At 38.5% G+C, this 25,721-nt stretch overlaps 1 protein-coding gene across 2 annotated transcripts in view; it reads left to right on the plus strand.

The window, feature by feature from the left end:
- Positions 1 to 23,387, plus strand: part of LOC121374264 (putative glycerol kinase 5) — a 53,719-nt gene extending 30,332 nt beyond the window's left edge. The window contains exons 8-17 of one of the 2 annotated variants that reach the window (XM_041501298.1): positions 2,904 to 3,041; positions 4,479 to 4,552; positions 5,145 to 5,205; positions 5,576 to 5,702; positions 11,357 to 11,461; positions 11,848 to 11,898; positions 12,848 to 12,891; positions 16,701 to 16,864; positions 21,648 to 21,781; positions 22,413 to 23,387. In XM_041501298.1, the coding sequence (XP_041357232.1) occupies positions 2,904 to 3,041; positions 4,479 to 4,552; positions 5,145 to 5,205; positions 5,576 to 5,702; positions 11,357 to 11,461; positions 11,848 to 11,898; positions 12,848 to 12,891; positions 16,701 to 16,864; positions 21,648 to 21,781; positions 22,413 to 22,573 (1,059 nt within the window). In that variant the 3' untranslated portion in view covers positions 22,574 to 23,387. The remainder of the gene's footprint in view (positions 1 to 2,903; positions 3,042 to 4,478; positions 4,553 to 5,144; positions 5,206 to 5,575; positions 5,703 to 11,356; positions 11,462 to 11,847; positions 11,899 to 12,847; positions 12,892 to 16,700; positions 16,865 to 21,647; positions 21,782 to 22,412) is intronic. The other variant, XM_041501306.1, reaches the window with a different exon arrangement.
- Positions 23,388 to 25,721: the final 2,334 nt, after the last annotated feature.

Genomic DNA, 25,721 nt, shown 5'->3' on the forward strand with positions numbered 1-25,721 from the left:
GGAGCTGTCCAAGGATAACAAAGTTGAAAGATAGGAGCTGTCCAAGGATAACAAAGTTGAAAGATAGAAGCTGTCCAAGGATAACAAAGTTGAAAGATAGAAGCTGTCCAGGGGTAAAAATGTGGGAAAATAGAAGCTGTCCAGGGATAACAAAGTTGAAATAGAAGCTGTCCAAGGATAACAAAGTTGAAAGATAGAAGCTGTCCAGGGGTGAAAATGTGGAAAGATAGAAGCTGTCCAAGGATAACAAAGTTGAAAGATAGAAGCTGTCCAGGGGTAAAAATGTGGAAAGATAGCAGCTGTCCAAGGATAACAAAGTCGAAAGATAGAAGCTGTCCAGGGGTAAAAATGTGGAAAGATAGGAGCTGTCCAAGGATAACAAAGTTGAATGATAGCTGTCCAAGGATAACAAAGTTGAAAGATAGGAGCTGTCCAAGGATAATAAATTTGAAAGATAGGAGCTGTCCAAGGATAACAAAGTTGAAAGATAGAAGCTGTCCAGGGGTAAAAATGTGGAAAGATAGCTGTCCAAGGGTAACAAAGTTGAAAGATAGGAGCTGTCCAAGGGTAACAAAGTTGAAAGATAGGAGCTGTCCAAGGATAACAAAGTTGAAAGATAGGAGCTGTCCAAGGATAACAAAGTTGAAAGATAGAAGCTGTCCAAGGATAACAAAGTTGAAAGATAGAAGCTGTCCAGGGGTAAAAATGTGGAAATATAGGAGCTGTCCAAGGATAACAACGTTGATAGGATAGGAGCTGTCCAAGGATAACAAAGTTGAAAGACAGGAGCTGTACAAGGATAACACAGTTGAAAGATAGGAGCTGTCCAAGGATAACAAAGTTGAAAGATAGCAGCTGTCCAAGGATAACAAAGTTAAAAGATAGAAGCTGTCCAGGGGTAAAAATGTGGAAAAATAGAAGCTGTCCAGGGATAACAAAGTTGAAATAGAAGCTGTCCAAGGATAACAAAGTTGAAAGATAGAAGCTGTCCAGGGGTAAAAATGTGGAAAGATAGCAGCTGTCCAAGGATAACAAAGTCGAAAGATAGAAGCTGTCCAGGGGTAAAAATGTGGAAAGATAGGAGCTGTCCAAGGATAACAAAGTTGAAAGATAGCTGTCCAAGGATAACAAAGTTGAAAGATAGGAGCTGTCCAAGGATAATAAAGTTGAAAGATAGGAGCTGTCCAAGGATAACAAAGTTGAAAGATAGAAGCTGTCCAGGGGTAAAAATGTGGAAAGATAGCTGTCCAAGGGTAACAAAGTTGAAAGATAGGAGCTGTCCAAGGGTAACAAAGTTGAAAGATAGGAGCTGTCCAAGGATAACAAAGTTGAAAGATAGGAGCTGTCCAAGGATAACAAAGTTGAAAGATAGAAGCTGTCCAAGGATAACAAAGTTGAAAGATAGAAGCTGTCCTGGGGTGAAAATGTGGAAAGATAGGAGCTGTCCAAGGATAACAACGTTGAAAGATAGGAGCTGTCCAAGGATAACAAAGTTGAAAGATAGAAGCTGTCCAGGGGTACAAATGTGGAAAGATAGAAGCTGTCCAAGGATAACAAAGTTGAAAGATAGAAGCTGTCCAGGGGTAAAAATGTGGAAAGATAGCAGCTGTCCAAGGATAACAAAGTCGAAAGATAGAAGCTGTCCAGGGGTAAAAATGTGGAAAGATAGGAGCTGTCCAAGGATAACAAAGTTGAAAGATAGCTGTCTAAGGATAACAAAGTTGAAAGATAGGAGCTGTCCAAGGATAATAAAGTTGAAAGATAGGAGCTGTTCAAGGATAACAAAGTTGAAAGATAGAAGCTGTCCAGGGGTAAAAATGTGGAAAGATAGCTGTCCAAGGGTAACAAAGTTGAAAGATAGGAGCTGTCCAAGGATAACAAAGTTGAAAGATAGAAGCTGTCCAAGGATAACAAAGTTGAAAGATAGGAGCTGTCCAAGGATAACAAAGTTGAAAGATAGAAGCTGTCCAGGGGTAAAAATGTGGAAAGATAGAAGCTGTCCAGGGGTAAAAATGTGGAAAGATGGAAGCTGTCCAGGGGTAAAAATGTGGAAATATAGGAGCTGTCCAAGGATAACAAAGTTGAAAGATAGGAGCTGTCCAAGGATAACAAAGTTGAAAGATAGAAGCTGTCCAAGAATAAAAAGTTGAAAGATAGGATAAAAACAAAATTGAAAGATAGGAGCTGTACAGTGTTAATAAAGTTGAAAGATAGGAGCTGTCCAATGATAAAAAAAAGTTGAAAGAAAAGAGCTGTACAGGGTTAAAAAGAAGTTACAAGATAGGAGCTGTCCAGGGATGTAAAAAAGTTGAAAGATAGGAGCTATCCAGGGATGTAAAAAAGTTGAAAGATAGGAGCTGTCCAGGGATTTAAAAAGTTGAAAGACAGGAGCTGTCCAGGTATAAATAAGTTGAAAGATAGGAGCTGTCCAGGGATGTAAAAAAGTTGAAAGATAGGCGCTGTCCCGGGATGTAAAAAAGTTGAAAGATAGGCGCTGTCCCGGGATGTAAAAAAGTTGAAAGATAGGCGCTGTCCCGGGATGTAAAAAAGTTGAAAGATAGGCGCTGTTCCGGGATGTAAAAAAGTTGAAAGATAGCAGCTGTCCAGGGATGTAAAAAAGCCAAACTTTTGTCCGTGCTGTCAGATTAGGAAGACATGAAATTCCAGTTCAGAGAAAGGAAAGGGTACAGAGTGATAAACATGTTATGTTATTGTTTGATTTTTAATTGTTAATAATACTTTTACCTGCGGCAGCTCCAGTTTTCAGATTTTATTTCATGAAATAAAGAAATGTTTTGGGGGTTTTAACTCCAAACATGTAACTTTGTGGAATTTGTTTTCTTTTATTAATGCAAAAATGTTTTTAAATTCGAATGAAAAACTCCTTTTTCGGTGTTTTTCAGCTGCGAATAAGGGCATCTGAAGGTCAGGTGATGTTTGGGTGTATTGACACCTGGTTGGTATGGAAACTGACAGGTAAACAGGTGCATGCGACAGATTTCTCCTGTGCCAGCTCCACGGGTCTCTTTGACCCCTTTCAGGTGAGAATTACTGACTGTCTTAAAGTACCGTGATTAGGAAAAACCCCAGACAAGAACTAAAAAATTTTTAATGTAATTTATGGTCATTTTACTTTGTTAAGAGTAACCAAAGCCAAAATTATATGATTATATGTCCTGAACTGTTTACTTTATACATTCAACCAATCAGAACACTGGTATGACCATGGTGACAAAAGGAAATATTGATGGATTGTATTCTCTATTGGTGGTAATTTTAAATATATATATCTCTCTGAAAGTTATTGTTTAAGATTTGGGTCAATAGATATATGTCCTTCTGTCAGCTGTTGTTTAAGATTTGGGTGTATAGATATATGGCCTTCTGTCAGCTGTTGTTTAAGATTTGGGTCTATAGATATATGGCCTTCTGTCAGCTGTTGTTTAAGATTTGGGTCTATAGATATATGGCCTTCTGTCAGCTGTTGTTTAAGATTTGGGTCTATAGATATATGGCCTTCTGTCAGCTGTTGTTTAAGATTTGGGTGTATAGATATATGTCCTTCTGTCAGCTGTTGTTTAAGATTTGGGTCAATAGATATATGTCCTTCTGTCAGCTGTTGTTTAAGATTTGGATGTATAGATATATGGCCTTCTGTCAGCTGTTGTTTAAGATTTGAGTCTATAGATATATGGCCTTCTGTCAGCTGTTGTTTAAGATTTGGGTGTATAGATATATGTCCTTCTGTCAGCTGTTGTTTAAGATTTGGGTCTATAGATATATGGCCTTCTGTCAGCTGTTGTTTAAGATTTGGGTCTATAGATATATGGCCTTCTGTCAGCTGTTGTTTAAGATTTGAGTCTATAGATATATGGCCTTCTGTCAACTGTTGTTTAAGATTTGGGTGTATAGATATATGGCGTTCTGTCAGGCACACAAATCAAATCTATACAGGATATTTTAGTAGACAACGTCAGCTTTTGCGTTAAAAGTTTAACATTAAAGGTTCATCACAAACTTAACATCTTGGTCGATGCAACTTGGTTTTTGGTTGCACCTGTTTATGGTTGTTCATCACTGCATTTGAAAAGAATTGGGTGGGACGTAGCGCAGTGGCAAAACTCATGTTTTGCCCGGTCGGTCTGGGATCAATCCCCATTGGTGGGCCCACTGGGATATTTCTCGTTCCAGCCAATGCACCACAACTGGTATATCAAAGGCTGTGGTATATGCTATCCTGTCTGTGGGATGGTGCATATAAAAGATCCCTTGCTGTTAATTGAAAAAATATAGCGGGTTCCCTCTCTAATAATATATGTAAATTTTACCAAATGTTTTACATCCAGTAGCTGATGATTAATAAATCAATGTGCTCTAGTGGTGTCGTTAAACAAAACGAACATTTTAAAAAGAATTAAAAGTTAATTAATTAAATTTTGATGGGTTACATCATGTTTACATCCTGTTGCTTGTTTCAGATAGAATGGAGTTCTATTGTGTGCAGCTTAATCAACATTCCCATGTCCATGTTTCCAGAAGTACGGGATACAAGGTATACATTTTCACTTTAACTCTCTTGTATTTCTCGTGCACAACTGGTATATCAAAGGCCATGGTATGTGCTATCCTGTCTATGGGATGGTGCATATAAAAGATCCCTTGCTACTAATGGAAAAATGTAGCGTGTTTCCTTTCTTAGACTGGATGTCAAAATTACCAAAGGTTTGACATCCAATAGCCACAGATTAATAAATCAATGCGCTCTAGTGGTGTTGTTAAACAAAACAAACTTTAACTGATTTGTTTTTACATCAACATTCCAATGTCTATATTTCCAGAAGTATGAGATACAAAGTATATTTTTAGTCCCCTACCAGTCCAACCTGAGTGGACTATAGGTTTCACATCTGTCGGTCGATTGGTCCATCCATCAGTCCACTCGTTGTTTTTCACAGTGCCTCAGATACCGAGTTGAAATTTTTTTATGGCTTTATTATGTACTGTTAAAGATCAAGTTTCACAGAGTTATGGCCTTGAACTTATGAGATATGAAAGTGTATTGGGCCCAGTAGGGGACATAGGCTTTAGCATTACTTTCAGAATGTTTGTTTATTGAGCAGAGCTGTATCTGTCTCTTGTTTCAGTGGTTATTTTGGCGACACTGATGCTGATATTCTTGGAGCTGCCATACCCATTACCTGTGTGGTAAGTCTGATGTTTCTTTCTTTCCTTCCTTCCTTCCCTCCCTCCCTCCCTCCCTCCCTCCCTCCCTCCCCTCCCTCCATTCATTCATTCATTCATTCATTCATTCATTCTCAAGGCCTGCCTACCTGCCTTTCTTCCTTCAATAAAGAATATTTATTGTTCTTACATTATCTTTTTGGGAGGGGTTGGGTGTGAGGCACACTTAAAGAAAATGCACCATAGATGCAAATTTTACTGGCAAAATGAAAGTAACTGACTTTTTTTTTTTAAATCGGGGGGGGGGGGGGGGGGTGTGTGTGCTGATGCTACTATACAAGCATTAGGATGACAATAAATTACTTTTCACTTTTTTATTTTTATTCTATTGTAGGTGGCTGACCAACAAGGGGCGATGTTTGGACAGTGTTGTTTTGACATTGGTGACGTGAAATGCACTCTTGGAACGGGCACATTCATTGACCTGAATACAGGAAGCAAGCCACACGCATCTGTAGCAGGTACAGTACATATTGTATAGAGGATTCGTTCATTGACCTAAATACAGGAAGCATGCAAGCCACACGCCTCTGTAGCAGGTACAGTACATATTATATAGAGGATTTATTCATTGACCTAAATACAGGAAGCATGCAAGCCACACGCCTCTGTAGCAGGTACAGTACATATTGTATAGAGGATTTGTTCATTGACCTGAATACAGGAAGCATGCCACACGCATCTGTAGCAGGTACAGTACATATTATATAGAGGATTCATTCATTGACCTGAATACAGGAAGCATGCCACACGCATCTGTAGCAGGTACAGTACATATTATATAGAGGATTCATTCATTGACCTGAATACAGGCAGCAAGCCACACGCGTCCATTACATACAGTACATATTATATAGAGGATTCATTCATTGACCTGAATACAGCCAGCAAGCCACACGCGTCCATTACATACAGTACATATTATATAGAGGATTCATTCATTGACCTGAATACAGGCAGCAAGCCACACACGTCTGTAGCAGGTACAGTACATATTATATAGAGGATTCGTTCATTGACCTAAATACAGGAAGCATGCAAGCCACACGCCTCTGTAGCAGGTACAGTACATATTATATAGAGGATTCATTCATTGACCTAAATACAGGAAGCATGCAAGCCACACGCCTCTGTAGCAGGTACAGTACATATTGTATAGAGGATTTGTTCATTGACCTGAATACAGGAAGCATGCCACACGCATCTGTAGCAGGTACAGTACATATTATATAGAGGATTCATTCATTGACCTGAATACAGGAAGCATGCCACACGCATCTGTAGCAGGTACAGTACATATTATATAGAGGATTCATTCATTGACCTGAATACAGGCAGCAAGCCACACACGTCTGTAGCAGGTTCAGTAAATATTATATAGAGGATTCATTCATTGACCTGAATACAGGCAGCAAGCCACACACGTCTGTAGCAGGTACAGTACATATTATATAGAGGATTCGTTCATTGACCTGAATACAGGCAGCAAGCCACACACGTCTGTAGCAGGTACAGTACATATTATATAGAGGATTCATTCATTGACCTGAATACAGGCAGCAAGCCACACACATCTGTAGCAGGTACAGTACATATTATATAGAGGATTCGTTCATTGACCTGAATACAGGAAGCAAGCCACACACATCTGTAGCAGGTACAGTACATATTATATAGAGGATTCGTTCATTGACTTGAATACAGGCAGCAAGCCACACACGTCCGTAGCAGGTACAGTACATATTATATAGAGGATTCATTCATTGACCTGAATACAGGCAGCAAGCCACACGCGTCCATTACATACAGTACATATTATATAGAGGATTCATTCATTGACCTGAATACAGCCAGCAAGCCACACTCGTCCATTACATACAGTACATATTATATAGAGGATTCATTCATTGACCTGAATACAGGCAGCAAGCCACACACGTCTGTAGCAGGTACAGTACATATTATATAGAGGATTCGTTCATTGACCTGAATACAGGCAGCAAGCCACACGCGTCCATTACATACAGTACATATTATATAGAGGATTCGTTCATTGACTTGAATACAAGCAGCAAGCCACACGCGTCTGTAGCAGGTACAGTACATATTATATAGAGGATTCATTCATTGACCTGAATACAGGCAGCAAGCCACACGCGTCCATTACATACAGTACATATTATATAGAGGATTCGTTCATTGACTTGAATACAGGCAGCAAGCCACACACGTCCGTAGCAGGTACAGTACATATTATATAGAGGATTCATTCATTGACTTGAATACAGGCAGCAAGCCACACACGTCCGTAGCAGGTACAGTACATATTATATAGAGGATTCATTCATTGACTTGAATACAGGAAGCAAGCCACACGCCTCTGTAGCAGGTACAGTACATATTGTATAGAGGATTCGTTCATTGACGTGAATACAGGAAGCAAGCCACACGCCTCCGTAGCAGGTACAGTACATATTATATAGAGGATTCATTCATTGACCTGAATACAGGAAGCATGCAAGCCACACGCCTCTGTAGCAGGTACAGTACATATTGTATAGAGGATTTGTTCATTGACCTGAATACAGGAAGCATGCCACACGCATCTGTAGCAGGTACAGTACATATTATATAGAGGATTCATTCATTGACCTGAATACAGGAAGCATGCCACACGCATCTGTAGCAGGTACAGTACATATTATATAAAGGATTCATTCATTGACCTGAATACAGGCAGCAAGCCACACACGTCTGTAGCAGGTTCAGTAAATATTATATAGAGGATTCATTCATTGACCTGAATACAGGCAGCAAGCCACACACGTCTGTAGCAGGTACAGTACATATTATATAGAGGATTCGTTCATTGACCTGAATACAGGCAGCAAGCCAGACACGTCTGTAGCAGGTACAGTACATATTATATAGAGGATTCATTCATTGACCTGAATACAGGCAGCAAGCCACACACATCTGTAGCAGGTACAGTACATATTATATAGAGGATTCGTTCATTGACCTGAATACAGGAAGCAAGCCACACACATCTGTAGCAGGTACAGTACATATTATATAGAGGATTCGTTCATTGACTTGAATACAGGCAGCAAGCCACACACGTCCGTAGCAGGTACAGTACATATTATATAGAGGATTCATTCATTGACCTGAATACAGGCAGCAAGCCACACGCGTCCATTACATACAGTACATATTATATAGAGGATTCATTCATTGACCTGAATACAGCCAGCAAGCCACACGCGTCCATTACATACAGTACATATTATATAGAGGATTCATTCATTGACCTGAATACAGGCAGCAAGCCACACACGTCTGTAGCAGGTACAGTACATATTATATAGAGGATTCGTTCATTGACCTGAATACAGGCAGCAAGCCACACGCGTCCATTACATACAGTACATATTATATAGAGGATTCGTTCATTGACTTGAATACAAGCAGCAAGCCACACGCGTCTGTAGCAGGTACAGTACATATTATGTAGAGGATTCATTCATTGACCTGAATACAGGCAGCAAGCCACACGCGTCCATTACATACAGTACATATTATATAGAGGATTCGTTCATTGACTTGAATACAGGCAGCAAGCCACACACGTCCGTAGCAGGTACAGTACATATTATATAGAGGATTCATTCATTGACTTGAATACAGGCAGCAAGCCACACACGTCCGTAGCAGGTACAGTACATATTATATAGAGAATTCATTCATTGACTTGAATATAGGAAGCAAGCCACACGCCTCTGTAGCAGGTACAGTACATATTGTATAGAGGATTCGTTCATTGACGTGAATACAGGAAGCAAGCCACACGCCTCCGTAGCAGGTACAGTACATATTATATAGAGGATTCTTTCATTGACTTGAATACAGGCAGCAAGCCACACGCGTATGTAGCAGGTTCAGTAAATATTATATAGAGGATTCATTTATTGACTTGAATACAGGCAGCAAGCCACACACGTCTGTAGCAGGTACAGTACATATTATATAGAGGATTGGTTCATTGACCTGAATACAGGCAGCAAGCCACACACGTCTGTAGCAGGTACAGTACATATTATATAGAGGATTCGTTCATTGACCTGAATACAGGCAGCAAGCCACACACGTCTGTAGCAGGTACAGTACATATTATATAGAGGATTCGTTCATTGACCTGAATACAGGCAGCAAGCCACACACGTCTGTAGCAGGTACAGTACATATTATATAGAGGATTGGTTCATTGACCTGAATACAGGCAGCAAGCCACACACGTCCGTAGCAGGTACAGTACATATTATATAGAGGATTCGTCACGAGGAAAATATCAGCGAAGTCTATGTTAATCAGTATTTGTTGAGTCTGTGTTAATCAATACTTGTTGAGTCTGTGTTAATCAGTATTTGTTGAGTCTATGTTAATCAGTATTTGTTGAGTCTGTGTTAATCAGTACTTGTTGAGTCTGTGTTAATCAGTACTTGTTGAGTCTGTGTTAATCAGTACTTGTTGAGTCTGTGTTAATCAATACTTGTTGAGTCTGTGTTAATCAGTACTTGTCGAGTCTGTGTTAATCAGTACTTGTCGAGTCTGTGTTAATCAGTACTTGTCGAGTCTGTGTTAATCAGTACTTGTCGAGTGTGTTAATCAGTACTTGTCGAGTCTATGTTAATCAGTACTTGTTGAGTCTACATGTATGTTACTGATTAACTAGAAGAGGTTGATATTTTACATGACTTGCAAATTCTGTTTATTCTATAACACTTCTAAAATAACATTTTAATTTGATATTTAGTAAATCAAAGTTCTGAAATCGCCTCACTGGTAATATGAAATCATGATTAGCACAAATTTAGTTTGACATCACTCACTGCAACTAAATCTCATCAAAACATTATACTCAGGTATACGAGTCTTGTTGGCTGTAAACAATTGACCCATTTGACAACAACACATTATTATCTGACTAAATAATAATGGTAAATATCAAATGGGTTTATGACATGGATATTTATTAAAATAATAATACTAAAACTTTGGTCGGTTCAGGAAAACGAATGTGTGAATGTCAGATCAACAACATCTCCGCTTCAACTATGTACATAAAAACTGAGTTGACTTGTATTTCGTACCAACTTTTTTGTACCAAATGCTGAGGGAGAAAATAAGGAGCATGTCTTTCCACAAAATTGACTAACACACCACAATATATGGTAACCAAGCTTTTCCTCTTTTTTGTTTGTTTGTTGCTTTTTGTAGGTTTTTTCTTGGTTTTCCTGGCTAGGAACATGTCATTCCCATCTAGGAACATGTCATTCCTGTCTAACGACATGTCATTCCTGTCTAGGAACATGTCATTCCCATCTAGGAACATGTCATTCCTGTCTAGATAGGAACATGTCATTCCTGTCTAGCGACATGCCATTCCTGTCTAGGAACATGTCATTCCTGTCTAGAAACATGTCATTCCTCACTAGGAACATGTCAGTCCTGTCTGGGAACATGTCAGTCCTGACTAGGAACATGTCATTCCTGTCTAGCGACATGTCATTCCTGTCTAGGAACATGTCATTCCCATCTAAGAACATGCCATTCCCATCTAGGAACATGTCATTCCTGTCTAGGAACATGTAATTCCTCACTAGGAACATGTCAGTCCTGTCTGGGAACATGTCATTCCTGACTAGGAACATGTCATTCCTGTCTAGCGACATGTCATTCCCGTCTAGGAACATGTCATTCCTGTCTAGGAACATGTCATTCCTGTCTAGCGACATGCCATTCCTGTCTAGGAACATGTCATTCCTGTCTAGAAACATGTCAGTCCTGTCTGGGAACATGTCAGTCCTGACTAGGAACATGTCATTCCTGACTAGGAACATATAATTCCTGTCTAGGAACATGTCATTCCAGACTAGGAACATGTCATTCCTGGCTAGCAACATGACATCATTCAGGTAAACACTACTATGCATGTGACATTTTGTATCACACATATATTCAATAAAATATTTGTTTATTGCATGGTCAGAATTGTCTTTATTACTATAATAAGATAAATGGGTATGTAATAAAGATTATTGTTTTGTTGTAGGTCTCTATCCTCTGATTGGCTGGAAGATTGGAAGTGAGATGGTTTTTATAGCTGAAGGAATAGCTGCTGATACGGGTATAACTTTAGAGTGGGCTCAATCTCTTGGTGAGTCCACATACAACCGGGGAGAAATAAAAAGGGGAGAGCACTCTCCTAATATATATATTGATTCTTTAATTTAATTTTATGTTATTGATTTTTAAATGTTTATGTTGTTTAACGACACCACTAGAGCACATTGATTTATTAATCATTGGCTATTGGATGTCAAACATCATGTTAAATGTTTAATTTGTTATATGAAACCAGTGGAACCTGTCTAAACTGGATCATGCTGGGGACCTAATGTTTATCCAATTAAGACAGGGTCCTGTGTTTAGAGGGTCACCTTTTAGAATTTAGAAAATCTGGTTCCATGAAACTCTGCTGGTTTTGACAGGATTCTGGTATTTTCAGGGTCCGGTTTAAACCACTGTTACTTGTGTTTTCAGGGTTTTTTGACGATGTCTCGGAGACGGCCAGTTTAGCAGAATCTGTTCCCAGTGAGTAAATTAAGTAGATTACACATAAGATTCTCTTTTACAGAATTATTTGGCAACTTTGTCAACAAAGGACATAGTGGGCCAAATTTCCAATGCCTGTTAAGTCTTACATGCATGTGACTACACACATTTACATACATTTACATACCAGCCTCGGTGGCATCGTGGTTAGGCCATCGGTCTACAGGCTGGTAGGTACTGGGTTCAGATCAGAGTCATGGGATGGGATTTTTAATTCAGATACCGACTCCAAACCCTGAGTGAGTGCTCCGCAAGGCTCAATTGGTAGGTGTAAACCACTTACACTGACCAGTGATCCATAACTGGTTCAACAAAGGCCATGGTTTGTGCTATCCTGCCTGTTGGAAGCGCAAATAAAAGATCCCTTGCTGCTAATCAGAAAGAGTAGCCCATGTAGTGGCGACAATGGGTTTCCTCTCAAAATCTGTGTGGTGCTATTGGATGTCAAACATTTGGTAATTCTGACACATAGTTATCAGACGAAACCTGCTAAATTTTTCCTAATGGTGCTTGCTTAAGGTGCTTGCATCATCGCAGGATTGAATCACCTCGGTGGATCTGTTCAACTGATTGAAATAACAATGTTAGATACAAATAGCCATAATTTAGAATAAACAGGTGCTGTTGATTATTCCTTGTTCTTCTCCTCTATCATACAAGTTTGTTTACGAGACCCCTATGAGTCCAGTCGGAGGGGACTATAGGTTTCATCTCCCTGTCTGTCTGTTCGTCTGTCCCAAATATGTGTATATCTTTATCATGCACTGTTACAGATAAAGTTTAACTTTCATGGTAATTTACTCATTTTTTACAGAGTTATGGCCCTTGAAGTTAGAATATACACAAATGTGCTGGGTCAAATTGGGGACATGTATTAAGCTGCAGTACTCTCAGAATGCTTGTTCATTGATTGTTTTTCTCTCTTCAGACAGTGGAGGTGTGTATTTTGTGCCAGCTTTCAGTGGGTTACAGGTACGTGTATGGTTACATGTGGGTGTATGGTTACAGGTGGGTGTATGGTTACACGTGGGTGTATGGTTGCAGGTATGTGTATGGTTGCAGGTGGGTGTATGGTTGCAGGTGGGTGTATGGTTACAGGTACGTGTATGGTTACAGGTACATGTATGGTTACAGGTGGGTGTATGGTTGCAGAAATCCTTTTCCAGCCCATATATTCCTTATCAATTTATATAAAATCATCACAACTTGGGATGGCAGTTTGTCATGTACCGTAACTAGGTCACCGTGATCTACTTTTGACATGCATACCTCACAGGTACTCTAAGACTTGTTCTAAATTTTGTGATACTTTAGAACGGTTAATGTTGTTTAAAATTGTATTAAAAAATTTGATAAAAGTCAGGATCACTTACTTCTATTTGTGTCCAGGTATCCAGTGTTTGTGACCATCCGCAGTCACTGTTTCATAAAAATGTTTGTGCATAAAACATTTCATTTCATTTTCATTTCAACTTATTTTTGAGCTTATATCCAATTAAGTTTCAAGCACGCTGTCCTGGGCACACCTCGGCTATCTGGGCTGTCTGTCCAGGACAGTGAGTTAGTTGTTAGTGGTTAGTGAGAGAGAAAAGGGTGTAGTGGTCTTATATCTACCCACTGAGTCGTTAAAACTCACTCTGGGTGGGAGCTGGTACCGGGCTGTGAACCCTGTACCTACCAGCCTTATGTCCGGTGGCTTAACCATGACACCACCGAGGCCGGTTGCGTAAAACAGACATATTTATTATCGAATTAGCAGTCACAAACAACTATATATTCCTCAAAATAACCAAAATATTCTGCTATTGTTGTTAAGCAATAATAGTGGCTGAAAACCACAGGAACTACATGTATTCTTGGCACACGCCTAAATGGTTTACTTGAACCATTGGAAGAGGTTACACAAGTTTTGTTATGCTTGGTCTATAGAACAATTTGGCCATGTTATTTGTCCCACCAGAGGGGAATATTGGTTTCATCTCCATCCATCCGTCCACCTGTCTGTCTGTCCATCAGGCTGTCTGTCTGTCTATCAGGCTGTCTGTCCAGCTGTCCCACATATAAGTCTTCCGGATGTTTTGTTTCTCAGTACCTTGAAAAATTGAGATGAAATTTTGTGTATAGCTTTAACATGTACTGTTACAGATCAAATTTAACTTTCATGTCAATGGGCATCTTAACTGAAACAGGTGGAGATAACTCTATTCCAGATGGCGTGACGATCGACAGGGTCCCAGAAACGTGGTTTGTCTTTGACTGGCTTCAGTTTATGAGCGACCAACTGAGTGACTTGAAATTACGTATCAGTTTGTTTTAACAGTAAAGTAATATTTTAAATATCAGAATGTGTTTTGTTGCATTTTTCTTAATGTCTATCTAACTGGGAAAAGGACATAAAAAATTTTTTGGGGTGGCAAAGTTGAGTTTTTATGCGGCAAAGTGTACCCATGCACACGTTTTTATACAGTGTCAACACGAACGCATTGAGTATTATACAAAATATATATTTATTACCTTTACTGTTAATGTCTTTTCCACCATATCTAAGTATATAAAATACTAGACGGCCCTGTGTAGGAACGTCCTGTATAGAGCCGTCATCACTATATACATATATATATATATATATATTTTAATACTACACACCCACACGTTATACCATCGACGTCCCAAACTGCGTTCACCTAACAACAAAAACACGAATACGATATTTACGGAAATATTATTCTACATTTTTCAGCTACGATACGTGAAACAAAATAGATTTTAATCATTTAACGTAAAAAAATCAACAATTTGGATGTAAAACAAATTCATTGTAGTAAACAAAAGTAAAACACCCTACAGTAAACAGGAAAAAGTGCAACGTTTCTAACTGCGTTCAGATGCATGCGTTTGCAAAAAGTATCGTAATGCGCATGTGCAGTTCATTATTTTCCATTTTTAAGACAACTACATGAAAAAATATATGTTTCTTAATTATGCACAGTTGCCGAACACTTAATTTATTCAAATTTTTTAAAGGAAAAATTCAATTTGTCAAGCGTTCTGGTTCGGTACGCATTTTATCAACACACATCGCTCACACTTGATGTCAATACTGATAGGCCATACCTGCACATAGTTTGTCAAATATAATTTTTTTAATGAATTGATTCTAAATTAACAAAATTTATATACTCAAAATTATTTACAACTGTTATGAATGGATTATGAATACTATTCACTACAAAAGAGGAACAAAAATGTAGCATACCTTTTGCAGATCGAATATAATAATAAAAAACAAATTCTAACAACAGGGGTCCTAAAAATCATAAAAATTAAATTCTTTGGCCTTGTTGATCTGGCACGTGTGAGGTCATGTGACACGCATCGAATGTTAATTCATCTTTCTCCATTTTAAGTCAATTTCTACGAGTCATGTGGACCCCATATCGGTAATTTTAAGGAATAAACAAAAACGACTTAGTAAAATTAATGGTTTTAGGGGTTTGTAAAGTTTTGTATTTAGATACTTACTTTTCTCAACTTTATTGTTTATACAAATGTTCCTGATCTGTGAAGAAAAATCGTATAAATGAACGACATGCCGATGACAACAAATCGGATGTTGATTGCGCGAACCGTGCACGAGAAAACAAAGTGAACGGAATTTGAAGCATAATGCAGTTAGGGACGTTGACGATATATAAAAACAATCCCGGCTTTTCATATATATTTTATTGATTATTATCCACAATATATATATATTTCTCTTAATTATTACTGACTTCCCCTCATATCTCAGTACATGTTTAGACAAACGTCAACTGGTAACCATTCACTGCAGTGTATACTATAGACCGTCATGTTCAGAACCGTGCTGTGTAGGAACATCCTGTACAGAGCCGTCATCACTATATATATTTTTTATAACTATTATCCACAATATACATATATTTTCTTTATTATTACTCACTCCCCCTCCCCCCATCCCATATCTCAGTATCTCAGTACACGTAAAGACAAACGTCAACTGGTAACGACTGGTAACCGTTCACTGCAGCGTATACTATATACCGTCGTGGTATAACAAAGAATGACAAAGCAATGAAAAAATACAGCTAGTGTCCGAGTTTGTTGGACCCTGACGAGTGACGCGCCACCTGTTTTATTATCTCCCCTGTTCTGAGCTAAGACGCCCATTATGTTCACAGAGTTATTGTCTTTGAACTTAGAAATATAAGAATTTGTGTTCTGGACATTGTTTTTGCAATTCCTGCAGATACTGAGATGAAATTTAGTATATAGCTTTATTATCCATATGGTTCAACATAACCGAGTTAATAACAATCATACAATGCACACGTGTAATAATAAGTGTAATGACATAATTTTGGGAAGCAACATCATAATTAACATGACATTGCTTCCCCAGTGCTAACTCAGACTGTACATGTGAAATATGACATAATTTCGTCGTCTCCTTCTAGTTGTGGTTGAAACATTTTGAGATGGTCCTTGTTATTAATAATAATAAAAATATATAGATAATAAAGAAGGTATTACACTTGCATGTGACTCGTACTGATTTTACGAAACTCATGTTACGAAAATCCTGACACTCGTTTTGTAAAATCAGTATAACACAGAAGCTTGTATAATAATCTCTATTTATCATGTTCGATTTATCCATCTCTCATAGAGAATAGGAGATAAAACGATGTGTTGTGCCTGGTAGGGACATGTATTTCTTCAGCAGTTCTCTGAGAATGTTCGTTATTGATTGTTTTCCCCAGGCACCCATCAACGATGATGGCGCCACGTCCTCCATGATTGGGATGCAGCCGGACACAACCAAGGCTCACATCGTCCGCGCCATCCTTGAGTCCATCGCCTTCCGTTTCAAGATTCTCTACGAAACCATCCTCTCCGAGACCAAGATACCCATATCTCACATGAGGTTAGTTAAACACACTCACTGACTGCCACAGCTCCTCTCTGAGACCAATATACCCATATCACACATGAGGTTAGTTAAACACACTCGCTGACTGCCACAGCTCCTCTCGGAGACCAAGATACCCATATCTCACATGAGGTTAGTTAAACACACTCAATCACTGCCACAGCTCCTCTCGGAGACCAAGATGCCCGTATCTCACACACTCACTCACTGCCACAGCTCCTCTCAGAGACCAAGATGCCCGTATCTCACACACTCACTCACTGCCACAGCTCCTCTCAGAGACCAAGATGCCCGTATCTCACACACTCCCTCACTGCCACAGCTCCTCTCAGAGACCAAGATGCCCGTATCTCACACACTCGCTCACTGCCACAGCTCCTCTCAGAGACCAAGATGCCCGTATCTCACACACTCACTCGCTGCCACAGCTCCTCTCAGAGACCAAGATGCCCGTATCTCACACACTCACTCACTGCCACAGCTCCTCTGAGACCAAGATGCCGTATCTCACACACTCACTGCCACAGCTCCTCTCAGAGACCAAGATGCCCGTATCTCACACACTCACTCACTGCCACAGCTCCTCTCGGAGACCAAGATACCCATATCTCACATGAGGTTAGTTAAACACACTCAATCACTGCCACAGCTCCTCTCGGAGACCAAGATGCCCGTATCTCACACACTCACTCACTGCCACAGCTCCTCTCAGAGACCAAGATGCCCGTATCTCACACACTCGCTCACTGCCACAGCTCCTCTCAGAGACCAAGATGCCCGTATCTCACACACTCACTCGCTGCCACAGCTCCTCTCAGAGACCAAGATGCAGTATCTCACACACTCACTCGCTGCCACAGCTCCTCTCAGAGACCAAGATGCCGTATCTCACACACTCACTCACTGCCACAGCTCCTCTCAGAGACCAAGATGCCCATATCTCACACACTCACTCACTGCCACAGCTCCTCTCAGAGACCAAGATGCCCATATCTCACACACTCACTCGCTGCCACAGCTCCTCTCAGAGACCAAGATGCCCATATCTCACACACTCACTCGCTGCCACAGCTCCTCTCAGAGACCAAGATGCCGTATCTCACACACTCACTCGCTGCCACAGCTCCTCTCAGAGACCAAGATGCCGTATCTCACACACTCACTCACTGCCACAGCTCCTCTGAGACCAAGATGCCGTATCTCACACACTCACTCACTGCCACAGCTCCTCTCAGAGACCAAGATACTCATATCTCATGTGGAATAATAAAATACTCATATCTCATGTGGAATATATTAATTTAGTTTCTTACACACCCATTGGTGAGAACATCATTCATTATTTTTGATAACATATATAGTGTTAACACACATACGTGCAATAAAATTTAAAAGACATACGACTGGCTGCTTCTAGGTGATGACCAGGTCACCAATGCCATACCATTCAATGAAAAAACATCCCCACGGTCGAATCAATTACTCTGTGATGTACAAGGTAACCTGAAATTGACGTGTCTGTAATGCACAAGTTAACTATAAGTGCTAGGCCGTACATAGGTTTTAGTTGGAAAAGGCATTTAAATTTATTTTAAAACTGTTTTCTGAAGATAAGTAAGAAATAGAATACTACATTTGTGTCCGTTAGATACCATTTATCTTACAATTTGTTATTTAAAAATGTATCAAACTCGCTTTTGTTTGTTGGATATGTTATTGAACAACTTATTATTAGATAAACAGTCTCTGACAGCTGCTCATGTAGTATTCTCTAGATATACATAGCCATTAAACACGATGAAAACTGTCTAAACAACTCATCGTTAGATAAACAGTCTCTAACAGCTGCTCATGTAGTATTCTCTAGATATACATAGCCATTAAACACAATGAAAACTGTCTAAACAACTCATCGTTAGATAAACAGTCTCTAACAGCTGCTCATGTAGTATTCTCTAGATATACGTAGCCATTAAACACGATGAAAACTGTCTAAACAACTCATCGTTAGATAAACAGTCTCTAACAGCTGCTCATGTAGTATTCTCTAGATATACATAGCCATTAAACACAATGAAAACTGTCTAAACAACTCATCGTTAGATAAACAGTCTCTAACAGCTGCTCATGTAGTATTCTCTAGATATACGTAGCCATTAAACACAATGAAAACTGTCTAAACAACTCATCGTTAGATAAACAGTCTCTAACAGCTGCTCATGTAGTATTCTCTAGATATACATAGCCATTAAACACGATGAAAACTGTCTAAACAACTCATCGTTAGATAAACAGTCTCTAACAACTGCTCATGTAGTATTCTCTAGATATACATAGCCATTAAACACGATGAAAACTGTCTAAACAACTCATCGTTAGATAAACAGTCTCTAACAGCTGCTCATGTAGTATTCTCTAGATATACGTAGCCATTAAACACAATGAAAACTGTCTAAACAACTCATCGTTAGATAAACAGTCTCTAACAGCTGCTCATGTAGTATTCTCTAGATATACATAGCCATTAAACACAATGAAAACTGTCTAAACAACTCATCGTTAGATAAACAGTCTCTAACAGCTGCTCATGTAGTATTCTCTAGATATACATAGCCATTAAACACGATGAAAACTGTCTAAACAACTCATCGTTAGATAAACAGTCTCTAACAGCTGCTCATGTAGTATTCTCTAGATATACATAGCCATTAAACACGATGAAAACTGTCTAAACAACTCATCGTTAGATAAACAGTCTCTAACAACTGCTCATGTAGTATTCTCTAGATATACATAGCCATTAAACACGATGAAAACTGTCTAAACAACTCATCGTTAGATAAACAGTCTCTAACAGCTGCTCATGTAGTATTCTCTAGATATACGTAGCCATTAAACACAATGAAAACTGTCTAAACAACTCATCGTTAGATAAACAGTCTCTAACAGCTGCTCATGTAGTATTCTCTAGATATACATAGCCATTAAACACAATGAAAACTGTCTAAACAACTCATCGTTAGATAAACAGTCTCTAACAGCTGCTCATGTAGTATTCTCTAGATATACATAGCCATTAAACACAATGAAAACTGTCTAAACAACTCATCGTTAGATAAACAGTCTCTAACAGCTGCTCATGTAGTATTCTCTAGATATACATAGCCATTAAACACGATGAAAACTGTCTAAACAACTCATCGTTAGATAAACCGTCTCTAACAGCTGCTCATGTAGTATTCTCTAGATATACATAGCCATTAAACACGATGAAAACTGTCTAAACAACTCATCGTTAGATAAACAGTCTCTAACAACTGCTCATGTAGTATTCTCTAGATATACATAGCCATTAAACACGATGAAAACTGTCTAAACAACTCATCGTTAGATAAACAGTCTCTAACAGCTGCTCATGTAGTATTCTCTAGATATACGTAGCCATTAAACACAATGAAAACTGTCTAAACAACTCATCGTTAGATAAACAGTCTCTAACAGCTGCTCATGTAGTATTCTCTAGATATACATAGCCATTAAACACAATGAAAACTGTCTAAACAACTCATCGTTAGATAAACAGTCTCTAACAGCTGCTCATGTAGTATTCTCTAGATATACATAGCCATTAAACACGATGAAAACTGTCTAAACAACTCATCGTTAGATAAACCGTCTCTAACAGCTGCTCATGTAGTATTCTCTAGATATACATAGCCATTAAACACGATGAAAACTGTCTAAACAACTCATCGTTAGATAAACAGTCTCTAACAACTGCTCATGTAGTATTCTCTAGATATACATAGCCATTAAACACGATGAAAACTGTCTAAACAACTCATCGTTAGATAAACAGTCTCTAACAGCTGCTCATGTAGTATTCTCTAGATATACATAGCCATTAAACACAATGAAAACTGTCTAAACAACTCATCGTTAGATAAACAGTCTCTAACAGCTGCTCATGTAGTATTCTCTAGATATACATAGCCATTAAACACGATGAAAACTGTCTAAACAACTCATCGTTAGATAAACAGTCTCTAACAGCTGCTCATGTAGTATTCTCTAGATATACATAGCCATTAAACACGATGAAAACTGTCTAAACAACTCATCGTTAGATAAACAGTTTCTAACAGCTGCTCATGTAGTATTCTCTAGATATACATAGCCATTAAACACAATGAAAACTGTTTAAACCGAATCACAGCCTCATGTAGTATTCTCTAGATATACATAGCCATTAAACACAATGAAAACTGTTTAAACCGAATCACCCCGGAGACCTAATATTGATCACATTTACGATCTGGTGTTCAGAGGGTCTTGTTATAGAATTTACAAAATTCGAGAACATAAAACTGGTCAGTTTTAGGTGAAAATTCATATTTTCACTATAGTCATATTTTTACTGTATGTTGGTTGCAGTGAAAATATAGAAACACTATTAAATTTAGTATCTTTTTATTCCGGAACTTGTTGTAGATGGAAAGTTCATGCTTCAGTTACCTCCCTTGTAAATTATCAAAGTCTAATTATTTAGGTCAGTGTTGCATTATCTTTTTTTTTTGAAGTGTATTACCAAATTGCATCTTATCTTATTTGAATTTGTTTTAATCTAAACAATTGTACCCATAAAAAAAAAATCACATGTGGAATATATTAATTTAACTTTAACTTTTTGTCTCAAAGTTTGTTATTGTTAAGTTGCTGAAAGTGTAGCTAGTGTTAGGTCACAAGGCTGATAACAGAACCATTTTGTTGTTGACAGAGTTGACGGCGGAGTGTGTAACAACACGTTTCTCATGCAGCTGATGTCTGACCTGGTGAACAAGTCGCTCGATCGCTCCAAGCACACCGACATGACGAGTCTCGGGGCCGCCTTTCTGGCGGGTCTAGCTACAGGTGAGAACATCCAGTACAGTTTGTCACTCGATAGCTAGCTACAGGTGAGAATATCCAGTACAACTGTGTACAATTTGTCACTCGATAGCTAGCTACAGGTCAGAATGTGCGGTACAACTGTGTACAATTTGTCACTCGATAGCTAGCTACAGGTCAGAATGTGCGGTACAACTGTGTACAATTTGTCACTCTATAGCTAGCTACAGGTGAGAACGTGCGGTACAACTGTGTACAATTTGTCACTCTATAGCTAGCTACAGGTGAGAACGTCCGGTACAACTGTGTACAATTTGTCACTCGATAGCTAGCTACAGGTGAGAACGTGCGGTACAACTGTGTACAATTTGTCACTCGATCGCTAGCTACAGGTGAGAACGTGCGGTACAACTGTGTACAATTTGTCACTCGATCGCTAGCTACAGGTGAGAACGTGCGGTACAACTGTGTACAATTTGTCACTCGATCGCTAGCTACAGGTGAGAACGTGCGGTACAACTGTGTACAATTTGTCACCTGATTGCTAGCTACAGGTGAGAACGTGTGGTACAACTGTGTACAATTTGTCACTCGATCGCTAGCTACAGGTGAGAATGTCCACTACAACTGTGTACAATTTGTTATATAACTGCAGGTATATGGAAAAACAAAGAAGAGTTGCGCAGACTTCGGACGTCTCACTGTATCTACTCACCTCGGCCCACTTGGAATCAGTACAAAGACACATTTCACGAGTGGGAACGAGCAGTCAGCCGCTCGCTACAGTGGTACCGGACTGATACTCCGGGAACCTAGGAAACCCTGGCTTGTTTTTACCACGAGTGGGAACGAGCAGTCAGCTGCTCGCTAACAGTGGTACCGGACTGATACTCCGGGAACCTAGGAAACCCTGGCTTGTTTTCACCACGAGTGGGAACGAGCAGTCAGTCGCTCGCTACAGTGGTACCGTACTGATACTCGGTAAAGCAGAGAATGTAGATCAGGGTCCCATTCCATGAAAGAATTGTAGCTAAGGTTAATTGTTGTGACCTGACCTTGTAATTTTATAACTGACATCGTAAACTTTACAGCTGTTCTACAAAGCAACCTTACGGTAGTCTTGAGTACCCCTTTAATGATTAAAATCTTCTTTGTGAAGAGGTGCAAATTAGTTAACTAACAAATTGGTTACCGACTTCTCAGAACATCTTGGATGTATTCATTGGTATTGGTACTAACAATAAGTTAATATCCTTCTTAGAAAATGATCAAATCATCATCTAACTGCCATTTGACAGCTACATTATCGGCTTACAACTGCCTTGTACCTATTGTAAATTTCCACCGTAATTTACAATGATAGTAAGCTATGCCACATTGTTAAAAGGGCTGTCGATCATAGACAAAAATTAAGGTCGCAATGGTAGGTATTTATGGTGATAGTAGTGCTAAAACCGCTTTCTGGAATCTTAATTGAATATAACTATGCATGAAAATAGATGAAATAGATGATTTTTTTTTTTTAAATGATAATGTATAAAATTTAGTTTCAAAAGCATTTAATATAATAACTGCTGTTATAAAGAATTATGTTTTAAAAGATGTGTACATATATAAGTGTGTGTGTGTGTGTGTGTGCACGTGCGTGTGTGCGTGTGTGTGATGTATAAAATATGTTTCAAATTAAAGATTTTATTATAATTAGTTATAAAGAATTTTTTTTTTTAAAGATGTGTACATATATGTGTGTATATTTTTGAAGTTGAATAACAGAAGAAATATGGAACAGAACATCAAAAATTTATGCAAAACCTGTTTATTATGTTGTTTGTTGATATTTAAGGTTTCTTCAGTACCCAACTTATATTTAGGATGGTGCACTGGGTGGGATTTAGCTCAGTTGGTAGAGTGCTCGCTTGAGGTGAAAGTGTCTCAGGATTGAACCACCGATGTGGAGCCATTCAACTGATTGGTTTTTTTTTTTTGTTCCAACCAGTTGGTCATAGTATGTGCTTTCCTGTCTGTGGAAAAGTGCATATAAAAGATCCCTTGCTGCATTAGGAAAAATGTAGTGGGTTTCCTCTATTGACTATGAGTCAGAATTACCAAATGTTTAACATTCAATAACTGATGATTAATTAATCAATGTGCTCTAGTGGTGTTGTTAAACAAAACAAACATTAACTCTTTCTGAGAATATCATCAGGGGGTCGTGCAGATATATTCATGGAAGAATGTGAGAAGGAAATTATAAAATGTTGACAGAAAACTTAAAAAAAAGAAAATTTATTTTGTTTAACCAAAACCACTAGAACACATTGATTTATTAATAATTTTTCCGTTAGTAGCCAGGGATCTTTTATATGCACCCTCTCGCAGACAGGATAGCACATACCACGGCCTTTGATATACCAGTCGTGGTGCACTGGCTGGAACGAGAAATTGCCCAATGGGTGGAAATTTAAGAAAAGTTTACAGTCTGTGGAAGAAGACAAATATTGGGCTAATCAACCATCATTTTAGTATGTACATAAGATTTTTCAGTAGCTTTGTAATGGTATAGCTTATTTCAACATTTAACCTTTGTATGATGCTCCATTTTAAAAGTAAATTACACAATATGTAACAGAGTGAAAATTCTATCTAAATTATTTGTGTACATGTAAGTGTAAATGTTCAACCTCAAAGAGTAGGACATTTTTTTTTTTTTTACGAATCACCTAATATATATTTTAACATTAAAATTTATATAACTTTTATTTATGTTGTACAACTTTAAATTAATAAAATAACAAATCAAAACCCAATTGTTAAAAATACTTGAAATATCTGCTAATTACTCCCCCCGAAACTGATCATTGGCATATTAGAAAACAAATTTGTGAATTTGGTCATTCTGAACCCCTGGGGCCTGAGGAGTGTGGCACAAGAAAGGAAAACACAATACAAATCTTCTCTTCTGGGCTATTTCTTGTTCCAGACTGTGCAGCACGACTGGTATATCAAAGGCTGTGGTATGTGCTATCCTGTATGTGGGATGGCGCATATAAAAGATCCCTTGCTGCTAATCGAAAAAGAGTAGCAGGTTTCCTCTCTCAATATCTGTGTGGTCCTTAACCATATGTCAGATGCCATATAACCGTAAATAAAATATTTGAGTGCGTTGTTAAATAAAACATTTCCTAACTTCCTTCTTCCAGAAAAGCTTACAACCAAATTGTCTTCATATATGCAAAGGTCAATAAAAGATTGATCTCATTTTGTGAATGACATTAATATTGGGTCCCCCATTTGTCCCCAGGGAGGGTTCAAGTTTTTCTATAGAACTTGTATGAGAAATGTATCTAAAGTGTTATTTCTTCTCCAAAACCACTTAGCAAATTCCAACCTAATTTTGTTTCCATCAACCTTGGGACATGGAACAACAGATTTATGAATGTGGTCACGGGCTAGCTCTGGGTGAGCACATTTTGCCAAATCGTCTGTTTAAACTTTACAATTACAAACACTCAGTTATTTTGTAATAAAATAAATGTCATTTTTGTTGGTTGATTGAAGATAATCTGTGTGTGTCTGTGTGTGTGTTGTGTCTGTGTGTCCCAGTCTCGTACAGAAGATTCATGGGATTTCTTGAATACCCATGGCAAAGATTGAAGAGGCTGGCAGCAATAATTAATACCAACAAGTTTTCCTAAACAGGCCTCTGTTGGTTACCTAAACATTTTAACATTCCAAGGACTAGATGGTTAACTTGATGAATTTTGGTGGATAGTTCTTTTAGTTATACAATCATGTAGAACTAGAATGTAAAATTTGTTCAAGTTTGTCACTTTACAGTTTTGTAAATGAGTAATTTTCAGAGAATTAAAAAAGATTACATTTTTTATCAGAGTTTTTATTTTGCATGCCATTATCCTACTTGCCATTATTTAACCTTTTTATACACCAGTCTTTTGATGGGTCG

The sequence above is a fragment of the Gigantopelta aegis genome, chromosome 1, assembly GCF_016097555.1.
Source record: "Gigantopelta aegis isolate Gae_Host chromosome 1, Gae_host_genome, whole genome shotgun sequence".
Lineage (NCBI taxonomy): Eukaryota > Metazoa > Mollusca > Gastropoda > Neomphalida > Peltospiridae > Gigantopelta > Gigantopelta aegis.